Source organism: Amblyomma americanum, chromosome 8, assembly GCF_052857255.1.
Source record: "Amblyomma americanum isolate KBUSLIRL-KWMA chromosome 8, ASM5285725v1, whole genome shotgun sequence".
Taxonomy (NCBI): Eukaryota; Metazoa; Arthropoda; class Arachnida; order Ixodida; family Ixodidae; genus Amblyomma; species Amblyomma americanum.
In genome coordinates this window covers 74,913,390-74,934,390 of record NC_135504.1, presented here as the reverse complement: position 1 = coordinate 74,934,390, position 21,001 = coordinate 74,913,390, and the positions used below count along the sequence as shown (strand labels likewise).

The following is a 21,001-nucleotide window of genomic DNA, read 5'->3' as shown; positions in this document are numbered from 1 at the left end:
GACCTGATTGATCGCGGCATTGTCGAACACTCAAAGTCACCCTGGGGAGCACCAGCACTATTGGTGGAAAAGCCAGATGGCTCGTATCGATTGGTAGTGGACTACCGCAAACTAAATGCCGTAACTCGCATCGATCCATACCCCATCCCCAATATACAGGAGACGCTTTCTCAGCTGGGCTCTGCCAGGTACTTCACGGTAGTGGACATGGCGGCGGGATTCTGGCAGATAGCAATGGATCCGGCAGATGCCGAGAAAACGGCATTCAACACGCCCTCAGGGCACTATGAATGGAAAAGAATGCCGATGGGTCTGGCCAACAGCCCTGCTGTCTGGCAGAGAACCGCTGATGTTATCCTGGCAGGTCTTCTGGGGAGGCTGTGCTTCGTGTATATGGATGACATTATCATATACAGTGGCAGTTTTGATAACCATTTGCGCGATATTGAGCAGGTTTTGGTGCGACTAAGAGCAGCGGGTCTCAAACTGAAGCCCTCTAAGTGCCAATTCCTCAAAAACGAGGTGAAATACCTCGGGCACGTTGTTTCAGCTGACGGCGTGCGACCGGACCCTGAGAAACTAAGGTGTGTCTCGGATTTTCCATCCCCGACTAGCGTCCGCCAGGTCCGGCAGTTTCTCGGCCTGATCGGTTACTACCGAAGGCACATAGAGGAGTTCGCCAAGCTCGCTAAGCCGCTCACCGCCTTAACAGCCAAAAATGTCGCCTTTCGCTGGGACAAAAACGCGGAGAATGCTTTTGGGGCCCTGAAAAGGAAGCTAATGAGTGCACCGCTGTTGCGCCACCCGGATTTTAATTTGCCCTTCGTTATGGCCACAGATGCGTCAAAGTTCGCAGTGGGTGCCGTGCTATCTCAGGTTATCGAGGGCAAAGAACATCCCGTTGCTTTTGCTAGCCGACAGCTGAGCCCCACAGAGCAAAAGTACGGAGCTACGGAAAGGGAGTGCCTCGCCGTTGTCTGGGCAGTAAAGCACTTCAGATGCTACCTTTACGGCCGCAAATTCAAGCTAGTCACAGACTGCCATCCTCTGAAATGGGTGATGAGTGTCAGGGACCCTAGCTCGCGACTCGCTAGATGGAATCTACACCTGCAGGAATACTGCTTTGAAGTTGAGCACAAGTCAGGAAAGACGCATCTGAATGCTGATGCACTCAGCCGCACAGCTGCCGTGGCAGCTATAGATGAGTTTGTCCCCGTAGTCGACCCCGCCGAATTACGCACAGAGCAGTGCAAAGATCCGGACCTGAAGCGAATAATCGAAAGCTTAGAGGGCGCACCGTCTCACCCCGAACAGCTAGGTTATTTCATTGACAAAGACGGCACCCTGTGTCGGCGCACGAGGCCAACCAGGAAAGGGAGACCAGAGAAAACCGCTTGGGAGAGAGTCGTCATACCTCGGTCGTGGACAGAAAGGGTTCTTCGCGCGTTTCACGATGCGCCATGCGCCGGTCATTTTGGCGTAGCGAAGACACGCAGGCGTGTGGAGCGTTTGTACTTTTGGAGTGGCATGCGACAGGATGTTAGAGACTACTGTGCGAAGTGTCATTCCTGTCTCGAAAGAAAAACACCCAAGGGACGAAGACCAGCTCCAATTCAGCCGTTCCCTGAGGTTTCGGCTCCCTTCGAGCGGACAGGTATGGACATAATGGGCCCATTGCCCACGACCACTTCCGGAAACAAGTACATTTTAGTATTTGTCGACCACCTTTCAAAATACGCGGAAGCGGTAGCACTCCCAGATCAGAAGGCAGACACGGTTGCAAGAGCATTTGTCGAACAGATCGTGCTCCGACATGGACCCCCGAGGCAACTCTTGACAGATCGGGGAACGAACTTCGTGTCGCAGCTAATGAAGAGAGTTTGCGAGCTGCTTAAGATCGCTAAGAAGCAGACAACACCGTACCATCCGGCTTGCAACGGCGCGGTGGAGCGACTGAACCAAACCGTGGCCGGGTTCCTGTCGCATTTTGTTTCGCGCGACCAGCGGGACTGGGACTTGTGGCTCCCGTATGCAATGTTTGCCTACAATTCCGCAGCACACGAGAGCACGGGCGAATCGCCATTCTTTCTTCTCTACGGCCGAGACCCGGACCAGCCTAGTGAAGTGCCAGAGGGCCCCCGTCGTGTCCCATACGCTTCACTGGACGACTATAAGGTTGAGCTAGAATCGCGCTTGCAAGTGGCGAGGGACATCGCAAAGGAGTCCTTAAAGAAAGCGGCGAAGCGCAGGAAGGAGGTGCACGATCGCAGTGCTAGAGACGCGCCGTTTGATGTGGGGGACAGCGTGTACATTGAAAACTGCCAAAGGCAGATTGGGCTAGCTCGTAAGTTCCAGACGAAGTGGAGAGGACCGTGCGAGGTTGTCGAGAAGCTTTCTCCGGTAAACTTCAGAGTCCGAGACGTGAACCGGCGTTTGATAAGGATACACGCAAATCGCCTCAAGTCGGCACCGGTTCAGTATTCACGAAATGAGGAAAGGGAAAGCGCGGATTTTGATGGGGACAGAAGTGAAGCGGAGCGCGCAGATAGTTCGCAAGAAACGCCCTCTCCTGCATTTGTTCGGCAGGCGCCCGAGGTGACGGCCGGAATGCCACCGGATTTACTTCATGCATTGCTGGAAGAAGAAGCGCGCGAGGTTGCCGCGCAGATAACGCCAGGAGAGGCTCCTGCCACGAGCCCTCGCGAGTCCCAAAGCAGACAAAGGGGCACAGACTTACTTAGTATGACTCATGAAGGCCGATATCCGCTGCGAAATCGGAAAGCTAAGTCGGACTAATGGCGTAAACAGAGCGGAGTTGTGAACTGGTTAGAATTGTGTAATGCCGCAGCTCATAACATTGCTATGTGCTTATGTGTTAAGTTATCGGAGTTGGTAGTTAAACCTTTCTGTCATTAAGTAACACCTGCACAGGAGAGCATGCGGAGCGCATGCAGAACCTGCCCTACTTCCTTTCGTTATCTATATTTTTCTCTGTGCCGTGATCGTGCTAGAAGTGGGAGCTCCTTTGTAACTGTGGTAAATTTATTTCGTCCAGTTTGGACTAGAAAGGAGAGGCTTGGGTGCTGAGTTTCATGTTTATCTGTAAAAGAAGATCAGTGCTGCCCCTGGAGGCGCCAGTATTGACAGCGGAGGCATATGGTGTTGTGCAGTGGTGTTGAGTGCAGCGAAAAGTGTTTTGTCGGACGCACTGTGCGAGGCGATTCAGAAAGACAAGGGGAGCTGCGTGGACTCAAATGTTCGGAGAACATTCTTCTGGAGGGTGAGCGAGTGTGACATTCCGTGTGTGCTACGTGGATCCACGTTCGACGGCGCGGCGTAGACGGAGACCCGTGACAGCGGCATCATCAATTACCCAGCCATGCTCTTTGAGTGACGACCAGAAAAACCGGACCCGCCGCCGCCCCGGGGAAACAGGCTTTATCCTCCCCAATTTCCGGTTACATTCCAGGACAAGGGAGCTGTCAGCGGGCCAGAGCGCGCCGTACCACAGCCGACGCTATGCGATACCGCGAAGACGACATTCTTTCCCTCCCCCCCCTTTGTCGTGGGCTATCGCCGGGAAGGCACCCACAGCTTCCCAGAAGGGCCGCGACGGACACCTGTCATGGCGGACAGGCAGTACTCGCCAAGAATGTGGAAAGACAGGCGCTAGTGAATTAGCTCCGAAGAGAGAGCCTGTGTATACTCTCACTTGAGAGAGAGTGGTGGCGTTTTTGTTGTTTATTTAGTTTGTATTGTTAACAGACTCTGGGTTCGAGGCTAAGCCCAACCCAAAGGGGTGGTCCCCATCTCGCATGTTATTTTGGATTGGAGAATTGATGCTTTGGGCGGGCCACTGGAAATGACCGCCCTTAGTCCTTTGTTAATCAAGTGCTTAAAAGCACATGTAAACGGATGCAGTCCAGTCTGAGCTGGGGCTCCATGCTTAGCATGTAATGTGATGCTACTTAGGCACTAACCTGCCCGGTCGATGAGTAAAGTAGTGCAAAGTTTGTTCTTTTGTAAATTCAGTTCTGCTTTTTCCAGTTTAACTCTCTGTATATGTATGTTGTAAAATTATGCTCTGCTGTCATCATCTACAAGCTCGCCTCCTGTTCATCTTCCAAGCCGAACGACACTAGAGGAAGGGTTTGTGAACCATCCTCGAAGAAACGGACGACTATTGAAATTCTACTGCATACACGCTGAGGACGACATCGTTCGCCAAGAGAGCCTTCAGTGCCGAAGCCCGACGGCGTGCAGCTTCTGACAGCAACCGCTCGAGCCCAACTCCGGAGCCACTCCATCGCCCCCATGAAGTCGTCGGCACGTAAGCTCGGACGCCCCAGCCTCTGATGTATAACCTTAACCATGTGTAATCATTGAATATACCTGTTTGTTTAAACTGAGCCATACGGTGTCTCTTTGCCTCTCCGTCCCGTGTGGACCTGCGCATTATGGGGGTCATCACAGAAGAGAGAGAAGACCCACCGGGCGATTTTCACACCCCAGCAACAATGTCGCTACAGTCGTGACGGTAGCGTCGGACAGACCCGCCGGCGCGAGCCTGCACCCGCCCCGCCTTGAAGGGCATGCCACTTGCCACTAGCGCGGCGTCGGGACCGGCCTGCGGACACTGGTAGCGTAGAAGGCGGGACATAGGGAAGGCGCAGACGGGAAACGGGGTACCAGCTCCTTGGACGTGTCCGTGGCAGTAACTCACCGAGCCCTGTGCCTGTCCGATGGCGGCGTTGACGACTCCCTTGAGGATGTACTCGTGCGGTACAGTGGGCTCCAGGTCCTTGATCAGGTTGTGCGCCTCCTGGATGTTGTCTGTGGCCGCGGAGAGAGGTCGATTTGTGAGAGCCGAAGACAACGCTGAAAGCGATCACTGCTTCCTGCTGCCACACATTCCCGCCAATCGTCGCCCCTGAGCACCGCACTGAACGCAGGACTCTTTCCTCTGTTCTCTTTATTACCTTCGCACTCGACGCGCTCCTTTTGCATCAAGTTCTCAAGTCAGAACCAGCTATAGCACGCGGAAGCGATGGAGGCGAAATTCTACAGGCCCGTGTGCTGTGGGATGTCAGTGCCCTTGAAAGAACCCCAGGTGGTCGAAATTTCCGGAGCCCTCCGCTACGGCGTCCCTCATAGCCGAAGTCGCTTTTGGGCGTTAAACCACCATAAACAAACTGCATCCGGGAAAATGCGGTGTGATGCAGAACTCACGTCCCTGCCCACGCAAGCAGAAAGGCGGCGGCGCTCCGGCACCGCTGTCGTATGCGAGAAGGGGATAGCGATTGCGCAGTCAATGCACCACTTTTAAGGCGAAAGCCTTAGTTGCCTCATGAGTCCGCAGGAAGTGTCCGCCTCGCCTGACAAATGATGTCAACAAAAATAAAAAAAACATAAAACATAAAAATAAAACAGATCATTAAAAAAGCAAAAAAACTAAAGCAAGAAAGCAAAAGCAAAAATGAATGAAAATAAAAATAAAGAAGGAATAAAAACGGAAAATAAAAAAGATATTAAAAATGAAAAGAACAACAGAATATTTTAAAATAAAACGCGTACCACCGCCGTGAAAAAAACCCACGTTCTAAAAATTCCATGCTTTCGCATTCCTGTCCGCAAACAGAAAAGTGCCATCAGAATTTTTTTTCTGTAATTTATTACGAAATTCTTAGCGATATTCAGCGAAGAGGCCTTGCAACGCATACCGAGCGAGCGTTCCGTTCAGTAACACCCCCTCACCGGGGCATTTGGCGTGCTAAACATTTTTGCAGCGAAAGCTACGCTAGGCTAGTAGAATCGCGTTTAGCCGTGCCTGTCCGAGGCCACAGCTGCGCAAGCGCCGTAACCAGTGCAACCAGCTGCGCCGTTCCTGACTATCCAGTGTGCGGGACGCAATAATAATAATCGGTTTTTGCGGAAAGGAAATGGCGCAGTATCTGTCTCATATATCGTCGGACACCTGAACCGCGCCGTAAGGGAAGGGATAAAGGAGGGAGTTAGAGAAGAAAAGATGGGCCGCAGTGGAGGGCTCCGGAATAATTTCGACCGCCTGGGGATCTTCAACGTGCACTGACATCGCACACCACACGGGCGCCTTAGCGTTTTTGCTCCATAAAGACGCAGCCGCCGAAGTCGGGTTCGAACCCGGGAACTCCGGATCAGTGGCCGGGCGCCCTATCCACTGAGCCACCGCTGCGGCGGCGGCTGAAACGTACCTGAAGCTTAAAGAGACACTGAGGAGAACTCTATCAATTTTTTTTTGTTAGCAAAACTTGATAGTTCGGCATTTCATGGCTTTGTTGCCGCTTGTCTGGCAGCGAAAGATGCATTTATTTAACAGAAATTTGTATTCCAAGTGGAAGAATTTTTCGTTTTTCCCGCCGCTCCGATTCAAACTCGAGAACTCATGACGTCACGGATAACTCGTATGACGTCACAGAACGGAGTGACGGGAAACGTGACGTAAACGCAGACTCCGTGATTTCTGGCGGCTAGCGGTGCGGTCTAGCAGCTGCCGAAATGAAAGCTACCGCCGCCGTACGTTGAAGACATCTATCGGGGGTCGCTACCGTCGCGTCGTTTACGTTCGCACCGGCGTCTTGCAAGCGTTACGATGGATCCTGTTCCCGAACCCGCCGACGAAGTTCTCGCTAAAACTCCGGCATGCATTTCAGTGACCTCAGCCCCACAGAGCGTGCGATGCTTTTGGGGGAGCACGGTTAGGTTAGGCGCCGGCGGGTAGTTTCCCCCCTCCTCAGTGAGCAGCCGCTGCTAATCAGATATCATAACCCCATCGCGGGGAGTCGCGAGGGGCCAGGACAAGGTCGGCGCGTTGCGCCCATCGGAGGCTGGCCGGGGCTTTGGGGCCAACGGATTGTGATTCCTTGAACGGCGCGGTTGCACGGTGCAGCAGGCGGCGTCGAGGTCTCCCATGGTTGCAAGAGCCGGGTTATTTATTTTGTTGCCACAAAAAACGGATGGATGCTCAAGGGCGCTCGCGTTTAAAGTTGGCGGCTTGAAACTAAAGCCGACGCATGACGCTTCAACGGCTTCCGCTAGATCCAACGGGTCCACTGGATCGGGCTCTCTCGCCCACTTGCATGCACCTTCATATGTGCACTGTGAATGGATTGTATTAGCCGAGAGCTCGAAAAGAACAGCTCCGCCCAACTGCCGAAGCTACTGAATTACGTCACAACGCGCACCTCGCCGCGAAGCCGAATCCGTCTAGCCGGGCCGGCGGCGGCTGGCGCACTCGGCGCGAAATAGACATGCTCAAAGCACTCCGCCAGTGTGAGCCGAAGCCGCTGAACGCCTCGGCGGTCAAGCGCAGTTGGAGTATAGAGGGTCTCGCTTTGGCCGACGTGACGTCGCCGTGCAGAGCGCGCGCGCGTTACGTAGGCTTATAAACGCGCCTTAACAGAGCCTGCGCTTGACCGCTAACCAACGTATTCGGTGGCGGCATCTATGGGAGCCACTGAAACTCCCCGCCCACTCACTGAATGAAAAAAGATCCTGCGCCGATGCTCGGAATCGAACCAAGGCGTTTGGCGTTTTAGGCGGAGACGCTACCACTCCGCCACGACGGCTTTTTTTTCTTTATTGTCCGCCACGACGGCTCAAGGCTGACCACCAATAAAGGCGCTTCTAGTGAATGCACTCTTCCGATGCAGAAGATTGATAAAGAGGAAGAGCGAAAGGCAGGGTTTCCGATGCAGAAGTCTCCGCGCTTTCGCTACGTATATCCTGGCCTAACACAACTAGGCCATCAAAAATCTCTCTTAACTGCCTTATACCTTGCCTCCCGTCCCTAATAAACGATTTAAGTTCAGTAGTTTGAAGTTGACTGGCAGAGCCGGGAATGTTTCGTCGGGCGAGCGTGCGAAGACACAAGTGCTCTTTACACTGCGAACTGCCTTCTACGATCACCGACCGTCGTGCCATCATTGTTTTTCATCGGTCGTGGCGATCATCTGACCAGCCTTAACAAGCTCCTTTTTATGGAGGAAAAACGCTAAGGCGCTCGCTGCTGTGCGATATCAGTCCACGTTCAAAATACCCAGGTGGTCGAAATTCGGAGATTTCGGCACCTCTTTCTTTCTTTCTTTCTTTCTTTCTTTCTTTCTTTCTTTCTTTCTTTCTTTCTTTCTTTCTTTCTTTCTTTCTTATTTCATTGCATCCTTTATCCCTTCCCTTACGGCGCGGTTCGGGTGTCCGCCGGGATGTGTGATAGTTGTAATAATAATATTATTAAAAATTGGTTTTGGGGGAAAATAAAATGGCGCAGTATGTCTCATATATCGTTGGACACCTGAACCGCGCCATAAGGGAAGGGATAAAGGAGGGAGTGAAAGAAGAAAGGACGAAAGAGGTGCCGTAGTGGAGGCCTCCGGAATAATTTCGACTACCTGGGGATCTTTAACGTGCACTGACATCGGACAGCACATGGACGCCTTTGCGTTTCGCCTCCATCGAAACGCGGCCGCCGAGGAGGGGTTCCAAGCCGGGAACTCCGGATCAGTAGCCGAGCGCTCTAACCACTGAGCCACCGCGGCGGGTGAGGGTGACAAAATCATGAGTGTGTAGAACGTTCTCAACGCCAACGCCAATGAACACAGTGAACGCCGACAGCTTTCGCTTTGTATATCGTGGATTAGCTGATCTAATCCACATTCATTTTTTAAGTATGACTGTAACGTGTTAAGCAAATCAAGTATTTTTCTTTAACTAAAATATTAATATTCATTACTTATACCCGACAAACGACCAGCAATCACTGCTTTTAACATAAAGTATTTGAAGGCTGCAAGCATTCACGTTGTGCTGACTACAGAGGCGAATGCCATGTTAGCGTTTCAGCGATGAACCAAATGCCTGGCATCCACACACCGGATGCCTCATAGATGCACAAAGTGCCTTCCCTGCTGCTGCTGCTGCTGCTGCTGCTACCGCTGCCGCCGCGGCGGCTCAGTGGTTACCGCGCCCGGCTACTGATCCGCAGTTTCCGGGTTCGAACCCGACCACGGCGGCTGCATTTTTATGGAGGAAAAACGCCAAGGCGCCCGTGTGCTGTGCGATGTCAGTGCACATTAAAGATCCCCAGGTGGTCGAAATTATTCCGGAGCCCTCCACTACAGCACCTCTTACTTTACAACATGAACTTGTGGGCGAGTTGTTAAGACATCGTTCTTGTAAACCAGTGCAACGGCTCGAAGCCAAACAGAAAGGGACAAAACACAGCGCTGAACTAACAACAGAATAGTTTTCTTATTTTTTCTTGTTTTTCTCCGGTTTACTGTTATTCTGCGATACCAGCGTGTATTTAACCGCTGCATGGTGCCCTGAATAAAGCTATTCTGTTGTTAATTCAGCGCTGTGTTTTGTCCCCTTCTGTTTGGCTTCGAGCCGTTGCGCTGGTTTACAAGAACCTCTTTCTTCCTTTCTTATTTCACTCCTTCCCTTATTCCTTCCCGTACGGCGCTGTTCAGATGTCCAACGATATACGGGGCACATACTGCGCCATTTCATTTCCCCAGAAAAAAATTATTATTGCGTCCCGCACACTGGATAGTCAGGAACTACGCAGCTGGTTGCCATGGTTACGGCGCTTGCGCAGCTGCGGCCTCGGACAGGCACGGCTAAACGCGATTCTACTAGCCCTGCGTAGCTTTCGCTGCAAAAATGTTTTGCATGCCAAATGCCCCGGTGCGGAGGTGTTAGTGAACGGAACGCTCGCTCGGTATTCGTTGCAAGGCGTCTTCGCTGAATATCGCTAAGCATTTCGTAATAAATTGCAGAAAAAAAATTCTGATGGCACTTGTCTGTTTGCGGATAGGAATGCGAAAGCATGGAATTTTCTAGAACGCGGGTTTTTTTTCCCACAATGGCGGTACGCGTTGTATTTTAAAATATTCTGTTGTTCTTTTCGTTTTTAATATTGTTTGTTTTATTTTCCATTTTTTATTCCTTATTTATTTTTATTTTCATTAATTTCTAGGTTCTTTAATTTTTTTTTACTTCGTGCCAAGGCTTTGGAATACCAAATGCCAAGCAAGGTAACATGCGTAAGGACGCCGACCATTGCGCAGCTTTCACTTTATGCGCTCAGTTTTCGCAAAGCTTTATAGGTGATCTCCATATAAGTTAATACGGACCAGGGTCTTTGGTCCCCCTGGACAAAATTTGAAGCGGATTTCGAGCATTTACTAACTTTCCGATAGCGCATAGCGGTTGGATGTGAACATATCGACGCCGACTTGAAGAACGTAATAGAGGAGGCATTTTTTTCAGCCGGTCTAGGCATATATGTTGCTCAATCTTGTAGCCTTGTCGCGAAGAAGCGTATTGCTTAATTTGCCGGCAGATTGCGGCACTGGGCACTCGGCGCCTTCTATCTACAAACCTCGATCGCTCATGCCGCGGCGAGCTAAGAGCACTCAAAGGATCATATGCCGATTACTGCTTTGTTTTCTACGTGTTCCTCGAGCTTTTTTCATTATCAATTACATTTACAAGGCCTAGAAAGCTCTGTCGAACGTTTAGCTGTTGCAAGGTGCTACGCACTGTTTTCCTCTAATGTCGTGCGATCGCGTCCGCATGTTATGCGCGTTAATGTGCCTTTGTGATGTAACACACACTATTGATAAAAACTGAGGTTTGAACGTTTTATTTTTTTAACGATTCCTGCAGTCAATACCCGCGGCGACAAAGTATTGCTCAAAAAGGTGTGTAGATTGTTGTGAAGGAAGGATATGCATTTGTAAGTTGGAAATTTTACGTACAGCGGTGCGCTGAAAACACTTCAGGCCGTTTGATTTTATTATGGTTTTGGCAAGCTTCACTTAAGTGTCGGAAGCAACCGAAAATGCGAATTTTATAGCTGCGCTGATATCGCACAGCACACGGGCGCCTTATCGTTTTGCCGGTGGCTGCGTTTTTATGGAGGCAAAACGCTAAGGCGCCCGTGTGCTGTGCACGTTAAAGGCCCCCAGGTGGTCGAAATTATTCCGGAGCCCACCGCTACGGCACCTCTCTCTTCCTTTCTTCTTTCACTCCCTCCTTTATCCCTTCCCTTACGGCGCGGTTCAGGTGTCCAACGATATATGAGACAGATACTGCGCCATTTCCTTTCCCCAAAAAACCAATTTAAAAAGTTTAAAAATAGCTGCACGCACAGCTTGACCATGGTATTGAGTCAATGCATGCGACTATTTCTGCATAGATCTTCCTCTATAATCACGCGAGCCATGGCATCTGGGAAGGATCCACGCTAATTCTGTTGTGTAAAGAGGAATTCAGGATCTCTCAAGCTATGGAACTTGTTCCTGGCTTTCCTGGTAACATCTTGCTGCGAAATAATAAAAATGCAGTTCACTTTAATATCGAAGTAGGAAATTGAAGGAAAAAACTACGTCTTTGCCTACAATACTTTGAATTATATATGCGTATACTTTCTTGTTAATATTGACTGCTAACAGCGCAATATACACTCCAACTGCGTCTTTAAACGAGGCGTATGCCCCGTTTAAATGAACCGTATAACAACGGCGCCGGGCTCTGAAACGGTTACGTTGAAAACCGCGGATGTGCATTGCGCATTGCAGTTGAAGGAATGGCATTACGCAGCGAGCCGAGGGTCTTGTGTGATCATATCGCAACGCACACAGCTGCGAGTGTCAGCGCGCAATAGTTCGCACTTCAACAGTAGTTGGTCAAAACATCTGTGCACTCAGCTCAAAATAACCCCTCGCTACCCTGCCAGATGAATTTGCGTCCACTTGAAAATTAAATTGCGATGATAGTGTGGGACGCTTGAAGCGGAGCCTAAATGCGCGCATAAATCGACAACGTCACAGAGTTCGACATTGCAGCCCACTTCCCAGTGCCGGTTCTTGCCATCATCAGCTCCAAACTTCAAGGGAAGCTGATGACGCGGTAGGAGCATGCTTGGCGCTGCCTGAAGGGCCTATACATTTGTTAAAGATTAGCAGTGCAAGCAGCAGGGCAGTGGGTGAAGCGTTGGCTTTTGAGATTCCGCTCGTGAGATTCACGACAGCCACACCGGCATCAGAAAGTACGCATAGCAAACGACGCACGAGCTCGGCGAGCTCGACCGAACCAAGATGGAAACCGGACGCTGTGGGCGCGGTGTTGCCAGACCTCCAAGCAGTTTCGCATGTCGTCTATTGTAAGTAATTAAGTAAGCTTAAAAAATACCGGATGTGACTTAGATTCTATCCTTCCATCTAAAATTAAACTTGTTGCACACGAACTGTCGCCCGTTCTCACTAATGCTATCAATAAGATGTAATAAGTCTGGTGACTTTCCAGATCAACTTAAAAATGGCAAAGTTATTCCTATACATAAGCGAGGCGATAAATACAGTTTGGCAAATTATCGTCTGATAACTATTCTTCCATTTTTCAGTAAAGTAATCGAAAAGCTTGTTGTTAACCGTCTAATGAACTACCTTCCAATTCAGCCTTCTGATACCTCATCAATTTGGTTTTCGCCCTAACTATTCCACTGAGCTCGCACTGATACAATTTACTGACAGAATTAAACGCTCCATTGATAACGGACTTTGGGCGGCAACTGTATTCTCTGATTTTACGAAGGTATTTGATACAATCAATCATTCCATACTCCTTTTAAAACTAGAAGCGCTGGGAATTTGTGGGCACAGTCTTAGTTTACTACGTAATTACCTCGTTAAGAGAACTCAGTTTGTACAAATATCGAATACTTTATCCCAACCAATTACAATTAATCAAGGAGTTCCGCAAGGGTCTGTTTTAGGCCCCCTTCTGTTCTTAATTTACATTAATGATCTGCAAAAATGCTTCAATAACACTGACTGCATTCTGTATGCAGATGACACTACCATATTTTCTTCTAGTGATAACTTAAGTGACCTAACTTCGCAAATTAATGCCGACCTTATAAATGTAGTGGACTGGTGCCAGAGCAATCTTTTACAAATAAACCCAATTAAAACAAAGCTAATGATATTTCACTCAGAACACAAACGACTTGTCAGCTTTCCAGATGTATACCTAAATAATCACATTATTTTCCCATCAAGTTCTGTAACATTTCTTGGTGTGACGCTTGATTCACATCTAAAATTCATTCATAGCCATCTCAATTACTGTTTATCATCGTGGGGTAACACGTACTATACCCATCTTTCTTTGTGTCATCTTGAAAACCAATCTGTTAGAATAATGAAATTCAGCTCATACACCGCATCCAGTGCTCCCCTTTACCGCCGGCTCAATATTTTACCTCTCCTTTGTTCATTTCAACTGAAACTAGGTTTATTAATTTATCGCGCCCGTCACAATAGCACTACTCTCCCTATATTTACAGCTTCCTGTTTGTGTAACGTTAACAATACTAGATTCGCTGAACAACATAATCTTTTGCTTCCGAAAGTCAAAACTAATTATGGCAAACAGTCCGCTTTATTTTCAGCAATAATTGTCTGGAACTCGCTATCCGCAATCATCAAATCATTCCGCACTGAAGCACAATTATATAAAAGCTTGAAAAACTATGTACTGCATAATTGCCTTGAATTGCCACGCCAATGAAACCTGTCAGTATTGTGTACGACTTCTATTGCCTGAGTGCTTGTTCTAGGTTCTCTTTTTGTGTTTGCAAGATGTGTTTTTTTAAAACTTAGCATGCCTAAACTGTTAGTTCAGATCTTAGTTTCCATTGCACCTGTTTTCCGCTAAGTAATTGCTATCTGCCATATGTTTATCCTACTTCCAATATGCAATTAATTACAGGAGGTACCCCACTTTGGGACCTCCTTCTGTAATAATCAATTTATGTACATCTTACCTATGCACCTTTTTCAGTAAAACCGTTTAAACTACTACTTAAACTACACTTCAACGACACAAAAGCCACGGACGTGGACATAGCACCTGGATGCCAAAACAGCCACGGACGTCGACATAACCCCTAGACGTGATAAAGTAAGACGAATAAAGTAAAAAACAATCATAATTAAAAACAAGAAAAAATCACAATAAACAAAGAACAGTATAGAACGAAAATAAATAACAAAAAAATCACGTACTGGCGTCGTGTAAAAAACTCGCGTTCTAGAACGTTCCATGCTTTCGCATTCCTTCACGTAAGCAGTCTGAAGTGCCCTGGTAATTTTAAATATGATCGTTAGTTAGGGTCATAAATAATGTAAAATGTTAATGACTAAGGACTGGCTCGATATTGTTTAATCACTCAGTTTATGTACTTCACCACACCACTCCTGCTTCCACGTTTTGCGAACACATTTTGCAGACAGTCCTGATGCCGTCATAGCGCAATAATGCTCTCGCATTAATAAAAAGGGCTGTCTGGGAAAGACCAGGCGTAGCCGTGCTTTTCAATCGTCTTAGTCGGTCCAGCCGGGTTGAACCACAGACAAATTTTTCAAATTTTATTTATTTTAGAGATTCCCACTGTTCGACAAAAAATTTCAAACGGTGCAGCTGCAAACGCTGCGACTGCAGAAACTTTGACCGCCGTTATTAGCGCAGCTGCATAAAAACGCAGAAAACAAGATGAAGGCCTAAGTCGCAAATATATGTTGTGGTGAATTTTGCGAGGCTTTTTCATCATACACAGTACAACACGGCTATGTAAAATTGCCTTTTTTTCGGGGGGGGGGGGGGGGGAATGGCACATTATCTGTCTCATATATCGGCGGGCACCTGAACCGCGCCGTAAGAGAAGGGATAAAGGAGGGAGTGAAAGAAGAGGTGCCGTAGTGGAGGGCTCCTGAATAATTTCGACCACCTGGGGATCTTTAATGTGCACTGAGATCTCATAGCACAAGGGCGCCTTGGCGTTTTGCCTCCATAAAAACGCAGCCGCCGTGGTCGGGTTCGAACCCGGGAATTTCGGATCTGTAGCCGAGCGCTCTAACCACTGAGCCACCGCGGCGGGTCGGCTACGTAAATGTAAATTGGTTTTTGGGGGAAGGAAATGGCGCAGTATCTGTCTCACATCTCGGCGGACACCTGAACTGCGCCTTAGAGGAAGGGATAAAGGAGGGACTAACAGAAGGAAGAGGTGCCGTAGTGGAGGGCTCCGGAATAATTTCCACCACCTCGGGATCTTTAACGTGCAATGACATCACACAGAACTACAAACTGCAGCTCAAAGAAATTTTGCACACGTAACAAAATATGCCCGTCCCATAAATGGGCCAAATATGCACGTGTTCTGTCAATTAGACGAGAAGCTGCAGAGCCACTAATAAGTGTCATTTTTGTTATTTTGAACATTTTTTAAAGCGGTGGTTTCAAGTAACTATTCTCTGGAACCAGAAAGCGCGCTCAAAGTATCGGTATTTTATTTAAACGCTGCAGATGCGGCCCTTTCTGGTGCAGGAGCTTTTACCGAACGCATCTGCAAGCAGGCAAGTCGAAAAAAGTATTGTTTTAAGCATACGCTGGTTGCTCTGTTTCAAACGATGCGTTACACATTGGTATACATGGATCATCCCGCAGCATTCACCTACGTACGACCGCTAAACAATCTATACATTAATTTCTTCATGACATTCTAGCGGTTTTGAATTGATCAAGTGAGCGATGTTGTGACGTGTAGTTGACTTTAGGTCACGTGAGGCACAAAAACCCGCAAAGTAACTGCTGATACGCCGTCTGTTGTAACTCTAGCTCTTGAAGCAGGCTAGTTTAAGTGCTGTAGTAAGTTAAAACTCGGTATCGGCGTTCATATTGCAGTTTTTTCTGTGCCTTACGTAACCTAAATGTCTACGTAAATTGAAAATTGGCTTTTGAAGAAAGGAAATGGCACAGTAATGATCTCACAGCTGGGTGGACGCCTGAACTGCGCCGTGAGGGAAGGAGGGAGCGAAAGAAGAAAGAGAGAAAGAGGTGCCGTAGTGGAGAGCTCCGGAATAATTGCGACCCCATGCGGTTCTTCAACGTGCACAGACATCGCACAGCACACGGGCGCCTTTTGCGTTTCGCCACCATCGAAACGCGGCTGCTGCGGCCATCGCTTGGTTGATGAAACCGAACCAGCATGAGACAAGAAATTCAGTTACAAAGCATTTAGTGGTCGTAGGCGAATACCACGAGGTGTTGCGTGTATTCTACTTCCTAACGCATCATTTAGAAGAAGGTAAGAATAAATAAAATTAGGTGTCTATACTGCATTTCACACTTAGCAGGCAACACAGCGGAGGCCGCGGAAGTAGTACGTCCGCGAAACCATATCACTCCACCAAGTATCATTCGTCCTTCTTGGAGCATCAATGAGTGCTTAGAGGAAAACAAATAGCGGCATAAAACGAAGTGCTAGGACTTAAAAGCACAAAGCACAGTCGAAGCTGTGAGGCGCTTAGTGCTCGGGCTCTCCGGTTATAACTGTCACTTAGTGCGCACTACTTTTCAGACGCGGATGGAGTAAGCACGACTCGCTCTGCCAGCCGCGTATCGGCCAGCTCACTCCTCAAAGTCTCGATAAGTTCGAGGACGAAAATGTGGCAAGAGGTAAAACAAAGTCGGAGATTGCCATTGACCGCATTTAAGATCTGTTGCAATGAGATATGCTTGCGTTCACTTTGGTTGTAGAACGACCTACTTTTTTGGGGCGCGGACATTGCCTGCGCGAAAAGGCGCGCTAGCTTTCGCAGCGTTGCCTGCTGTGTATGAAACGGAGTACTGTATAGTCCTCTAAGCAAAACACTCTCGAGGACGTGCTAAGGACCAAAAAAAATTTCTGTCGACCCCGCGAAATGTGATAGCTGCCACTAATGGGAAAGCCCGAGGGACATGCATGTAAATATATGCACAAATATACCATCACAAGTAATGCTAATGATGTTAGCAGACTTTGCTATATGCACTGTCTGGTAAAACAAATATCAGTAACGTCGTAGAAATTTTTCAAAACAAATCTTTGGGAAAACGCTTTGTTGTCCTTCAGCAACTTGTGCAGAAGGCATGTTGTGCCTTCTCGGCTATAGCGGCCATACAGATTGTCCACTAAGGCATTTTAGAGCACTCGCTGACTGATTTTAGTTTTTGTTTGTCGGCAAGCGATTATTACACGAAGACTGTGGTGCCTCAAATACTTGGCATAAGATCGCTTAAAACAACAGACACGCTCAGATAAGGGCGGGAAGAGATTAAGACAAAAAGAAAACACGATACGAAGACAGGTAACACGCTGAACGTAAAAGCGCAAAAAACAAGTACGAGAATAAGACACACAACACGAGCGCTCGTGTTGTGTGTCTTATTCTCGTCCTTGTTTTTTTTTTGCGCTTTTAAGTTCAGCATGGTAAACCAACACGCCCGAACTCTGCCTTTATTAACCACACACAACACTGCAGTGTGTGTCGTCTGCTATATTCGTGTCGTTTTGCTCTTTTTCGCTATATACCTTGCGATATGGAACCAAAACGAGTTTTCCTAGTTGGCCCTTTGCAAAACTTCGTAATTAAGCTTTCCTGCATAGCAAAAACCCGTTCACCATGGCGGCGCGACTCGTCCTATAGGGGTAAAAGTTGTGTGCAGCGCACAAGGGTGCCTATACTTCGCAAAGCTACGTTTCACTCGTCCATTGTGGTCGTTAAGCGGGAGGGTGTACATGGCAGAGTGCGCTTAATCCTTTTATCGCGGCATCAACACACGGCAGAAGCGTGCAGGAAAGGCGCGCGGCATTATTTTGACAATATATATATATATATATATATATATATATATATATATATATATATATATATATATATATATATATATATATATATATATATATATATATATATATATCTCCAGCACTGCACCCAATTTCTACCCCCCATACACGTTTCGCCGCCATGGTGAAGCGGTCCCCCTGTGAAGAAGTGAGCCGCAGCGCTCCCGAAACGTCATTATTTGTGTTTGACCTTGGTCAGTGACCAGCGAATCTCATCAAGCCATGATTCCTGACCAGACGGAATGCCGTCGAACGCTCGACTACATCGGAATAGCCCGATGTTTGTTAGGCACATGTCTTTCTTCAGCATTGTAACCATGCTGTACTCACCACTGTTCAATCGCGTGTGCTAAGCTGCAAGTGTAGTATTGCGTGTGTTCGAGTCTTGCTTTGCGGAGAAGTGCGCTCCGCTCTTTAATTCGGGTGGTTGGTCACAGAGGCATATGTTTTAAAGAGTCTTCTGACGCACATAGTTGTGCACAATTCTCTCCATGGAGCACAGTTCATGGAAGCACCTTCCGGTGCGTGTCTTCTGTGGAAGAGCAGGGGAGAATATGCGACAAAATATACGTCCTCTCCATCCTTCCGTGCTTATTGGCGGGGGAGATGGGGGGGGGGGGGGGGCATTGCCACATTGGTGTCCCGCTCTGTGCCCACGTCCGTGTATAGCAGTGCCTCTCGTGGACAAGACTGTAGACTCCAAAGCAGGAGGGGATAGTGTACGCGAGCTGCCTACCTTGCTTGAGGTAGTGGATGACGAGGTTAAGGCGCGCCTCAGGGACGGCCCCGACCAGCGAGGGCAGCACCTGCAGCGCACCCTCGCCACCGCGGAACACCACCTGCGGTGAGGAAAGGGATAGTGGAAGGAAGATGCACCGGCCGAACGAGGGCGGCGCCTTGAAAGACACTATCGCATTGTGCGCCCAATACACGTTTAGAAGGCTAAGCTTCGACCTGGTTTGTCTACCGCCTGCTATATGGTTCCACAGCACATCACGCTGTTCGTGCGGTATGCTGGCTTGGGCTAAGAGGAGCACAGCAGTGAAGAGTCAAGGAATACTTTCCGCAACTGAGGTTCTCTGAAGTATGTGCAAATGTCGGCGCCTTTTCGTGCAGCCTCCATCGGGATAAGGCCAGGTGTGGACCGCACTCTCACCACGCGCCAATAGCTGAATGCAACAACCGGTTAGTCACCGCGGCAGGATGTTTTCGTTTGCACCATCATGTTTCCACCAGTAACGGCAAGATTTTGTAGAAACAGAGTAACTAACGAGCCTGAATGAACTGCAAGTGACGGCCAGTAGAACATTGTCGGTCCAGTGTTTCACGACGGGAAGACAACATGCAGCGTGTGACAAAAAAAATCACAATAAACAGAGGGCGATGGCAAAAGAAAGAGGGAAGGAAGCGCTTGCCCTGTCCTCCTCTCATGCCCTGCATGTATTGCCAAAGGCCGGATAGGGAGCAACTAATAAGCCAAGAGCAAGTGTTACTGAGCCCTAGTATTTTACACCTATATGTCCGTGTACAGGGAGGATTGAGGAAGCTGTTGCCGGTACGAACGGCTGTGGCAGAAAACTAGTGGCGTTAATGAATTCAGAGGCGCTGCCGCAGGAAGGCGCGGACGTGACATCGCACGAAACTGCCGCCGCCGTCAATGCTAGCGCAGGGTACGTCCTCTCCGCGCACTGTAGACTCATCGCAGCGACCTTGCGTCTTGAACACACCTGAGACCTGAGCTTATTAGGCAAATTATTCTGATAGGCGTACGCTTCCGGAGGCCTCTTCCGACGCTTTAGAAATTATCCCGCAGCAGATTGTGATACCTGTCTGAACAGAAGGCAGTGATCTATAGAACAATTAAGGCACCGATTTTTAACACGTTGAGTGAGCCAGATTTGGATTATCCTAAGAAGTCCAGTAAGGCTACGAGCCATGCTACATAAAGGACGTATATTGCTTTCAGGACTGATAGATAAGCATGAAAAATACATTTCGGGCTGTTCGGAAGACTGCCTATCATTCCCAACCTCACTGGGAAGTCATGGCAGGAACTATGACATCCTTTTTCCTCAATCGCTTCATAGTACCACCAGCTGAGGAGCCAACACAGCTCCAGTACCACTACTTAGAGGTCCTCGCTCCCAAGGGCTTCGAGTGGATTTGGCGTTCTCACCAGGTTATGCTTGATGAGGTCCTGGGCGTAGGTGAACGTCGGTGAAGCTCGCTCCCGAAGACTCTTCAGCTCCGCCTGCAGAGGAGGGTTCCACATTTACTGTCATTTCTTCGCGGATGAGGAGTGAGAAAGGCGTGGGAGATTTTCAGAGGCTATAATTAAAAGACAAACGATTGCTCGTGGCTTCAGAACGCATCCTGATTTTCCGGCTCTTGCTTTTTAATTCAGAACGTGTGTGTGAAGGAAATTGCAACTCATAATTGACGAAGCAAGGGTCAAGAGTATACGTATTACTGACGATGCAACAGTTATTAATCCGAAAGCGTAAGGTGGCTCATCGACATGGAAACCCGGCGTCGCCTAAAAAGTGGCGGCGTTACAAAACTCGAGATTAGTCGAAACGGTGTGACCTCATCAAAGGCGGGAAAATGCGAAATGCGCGCATGCTGTAAAAATGGAGGTAGCCTAAAAGCGGTAAAGAGGAAACTAGGCATATGTAATTAGCAATATAGATAGGATAGTTGAAGTAGCTTAAGAGTTCTACTAAAATTTATAGAGTAACCAATGTAATCAACACGTTAATGAGAGAGGCAGTAGTGCACAGCAATGGGACATCCCGCCACAAACGAAAGAGTAAGTAAAGAAAGCCTTAGGAGCAATGCAAAGGGGAAAAGCAGCTGGTGAAGATCAGGTAACAGCAGATCTGTTGAAGGAGGGAGGGGACGTTGTGCTAGAAAAATTAACCACCCTGTATACGCATTGCCTTATGACCTCGAGCGTACCAGAAGCTTGGAAGAACGCTAACATTATCTTAATTGATAAGAAGGAAGACATCAATGACTTGAAAAATTACAGACCGGTCAGCTTACTGTCCCGTTGCCAATAAAGTATTTACTTAGGTAATCGCTAATGGAGTGAGGACAACCTTACACTTCAACCAACCAAATGATCAGGCAGGCTTGTCGTTATCTTTTGGAATCACGGCTGTTGGTGTTAGTCGTAGTTTGTCCTCCTGCAAATTAGGAGCCGCCAGTGAAGTTATGGTTCAACAGTGGAAT

At 48.3% G+C, this 21,001-nt stretch overlaps 1 protein-coding gene across 1 annotated transcript in view; it reads right to left on the bottom strand.

Moving 5' to 3' along the window:
- Ttc26 (tetratricopeptide repeat domain 26) overlaps positions 1-21,001 on the bottom strand; it is a 227,643-nt gene that overhangs the window by 74,100 nt on the left and 132,542 nt on the right. The window contains exons 7-9 of the mRNA XM_077633401.1: positions 19,944-20,018; positions 18,504-18,606; positions 4,724-4,833 (exon numbers count right to left, since the gene is read on the bottom strand). Of these exons, the coding sequence (XP_077489527.1) occupies positions 4,724-4,833; positions 18,504-18,606; positions 19,944-20,018 (288 nt within the window). The remainder of the gene's footprint in view (positions 1-4,723; positions 4,834-18,503; positions 18,607-19,943; positions 20,019-21,001) is intronic.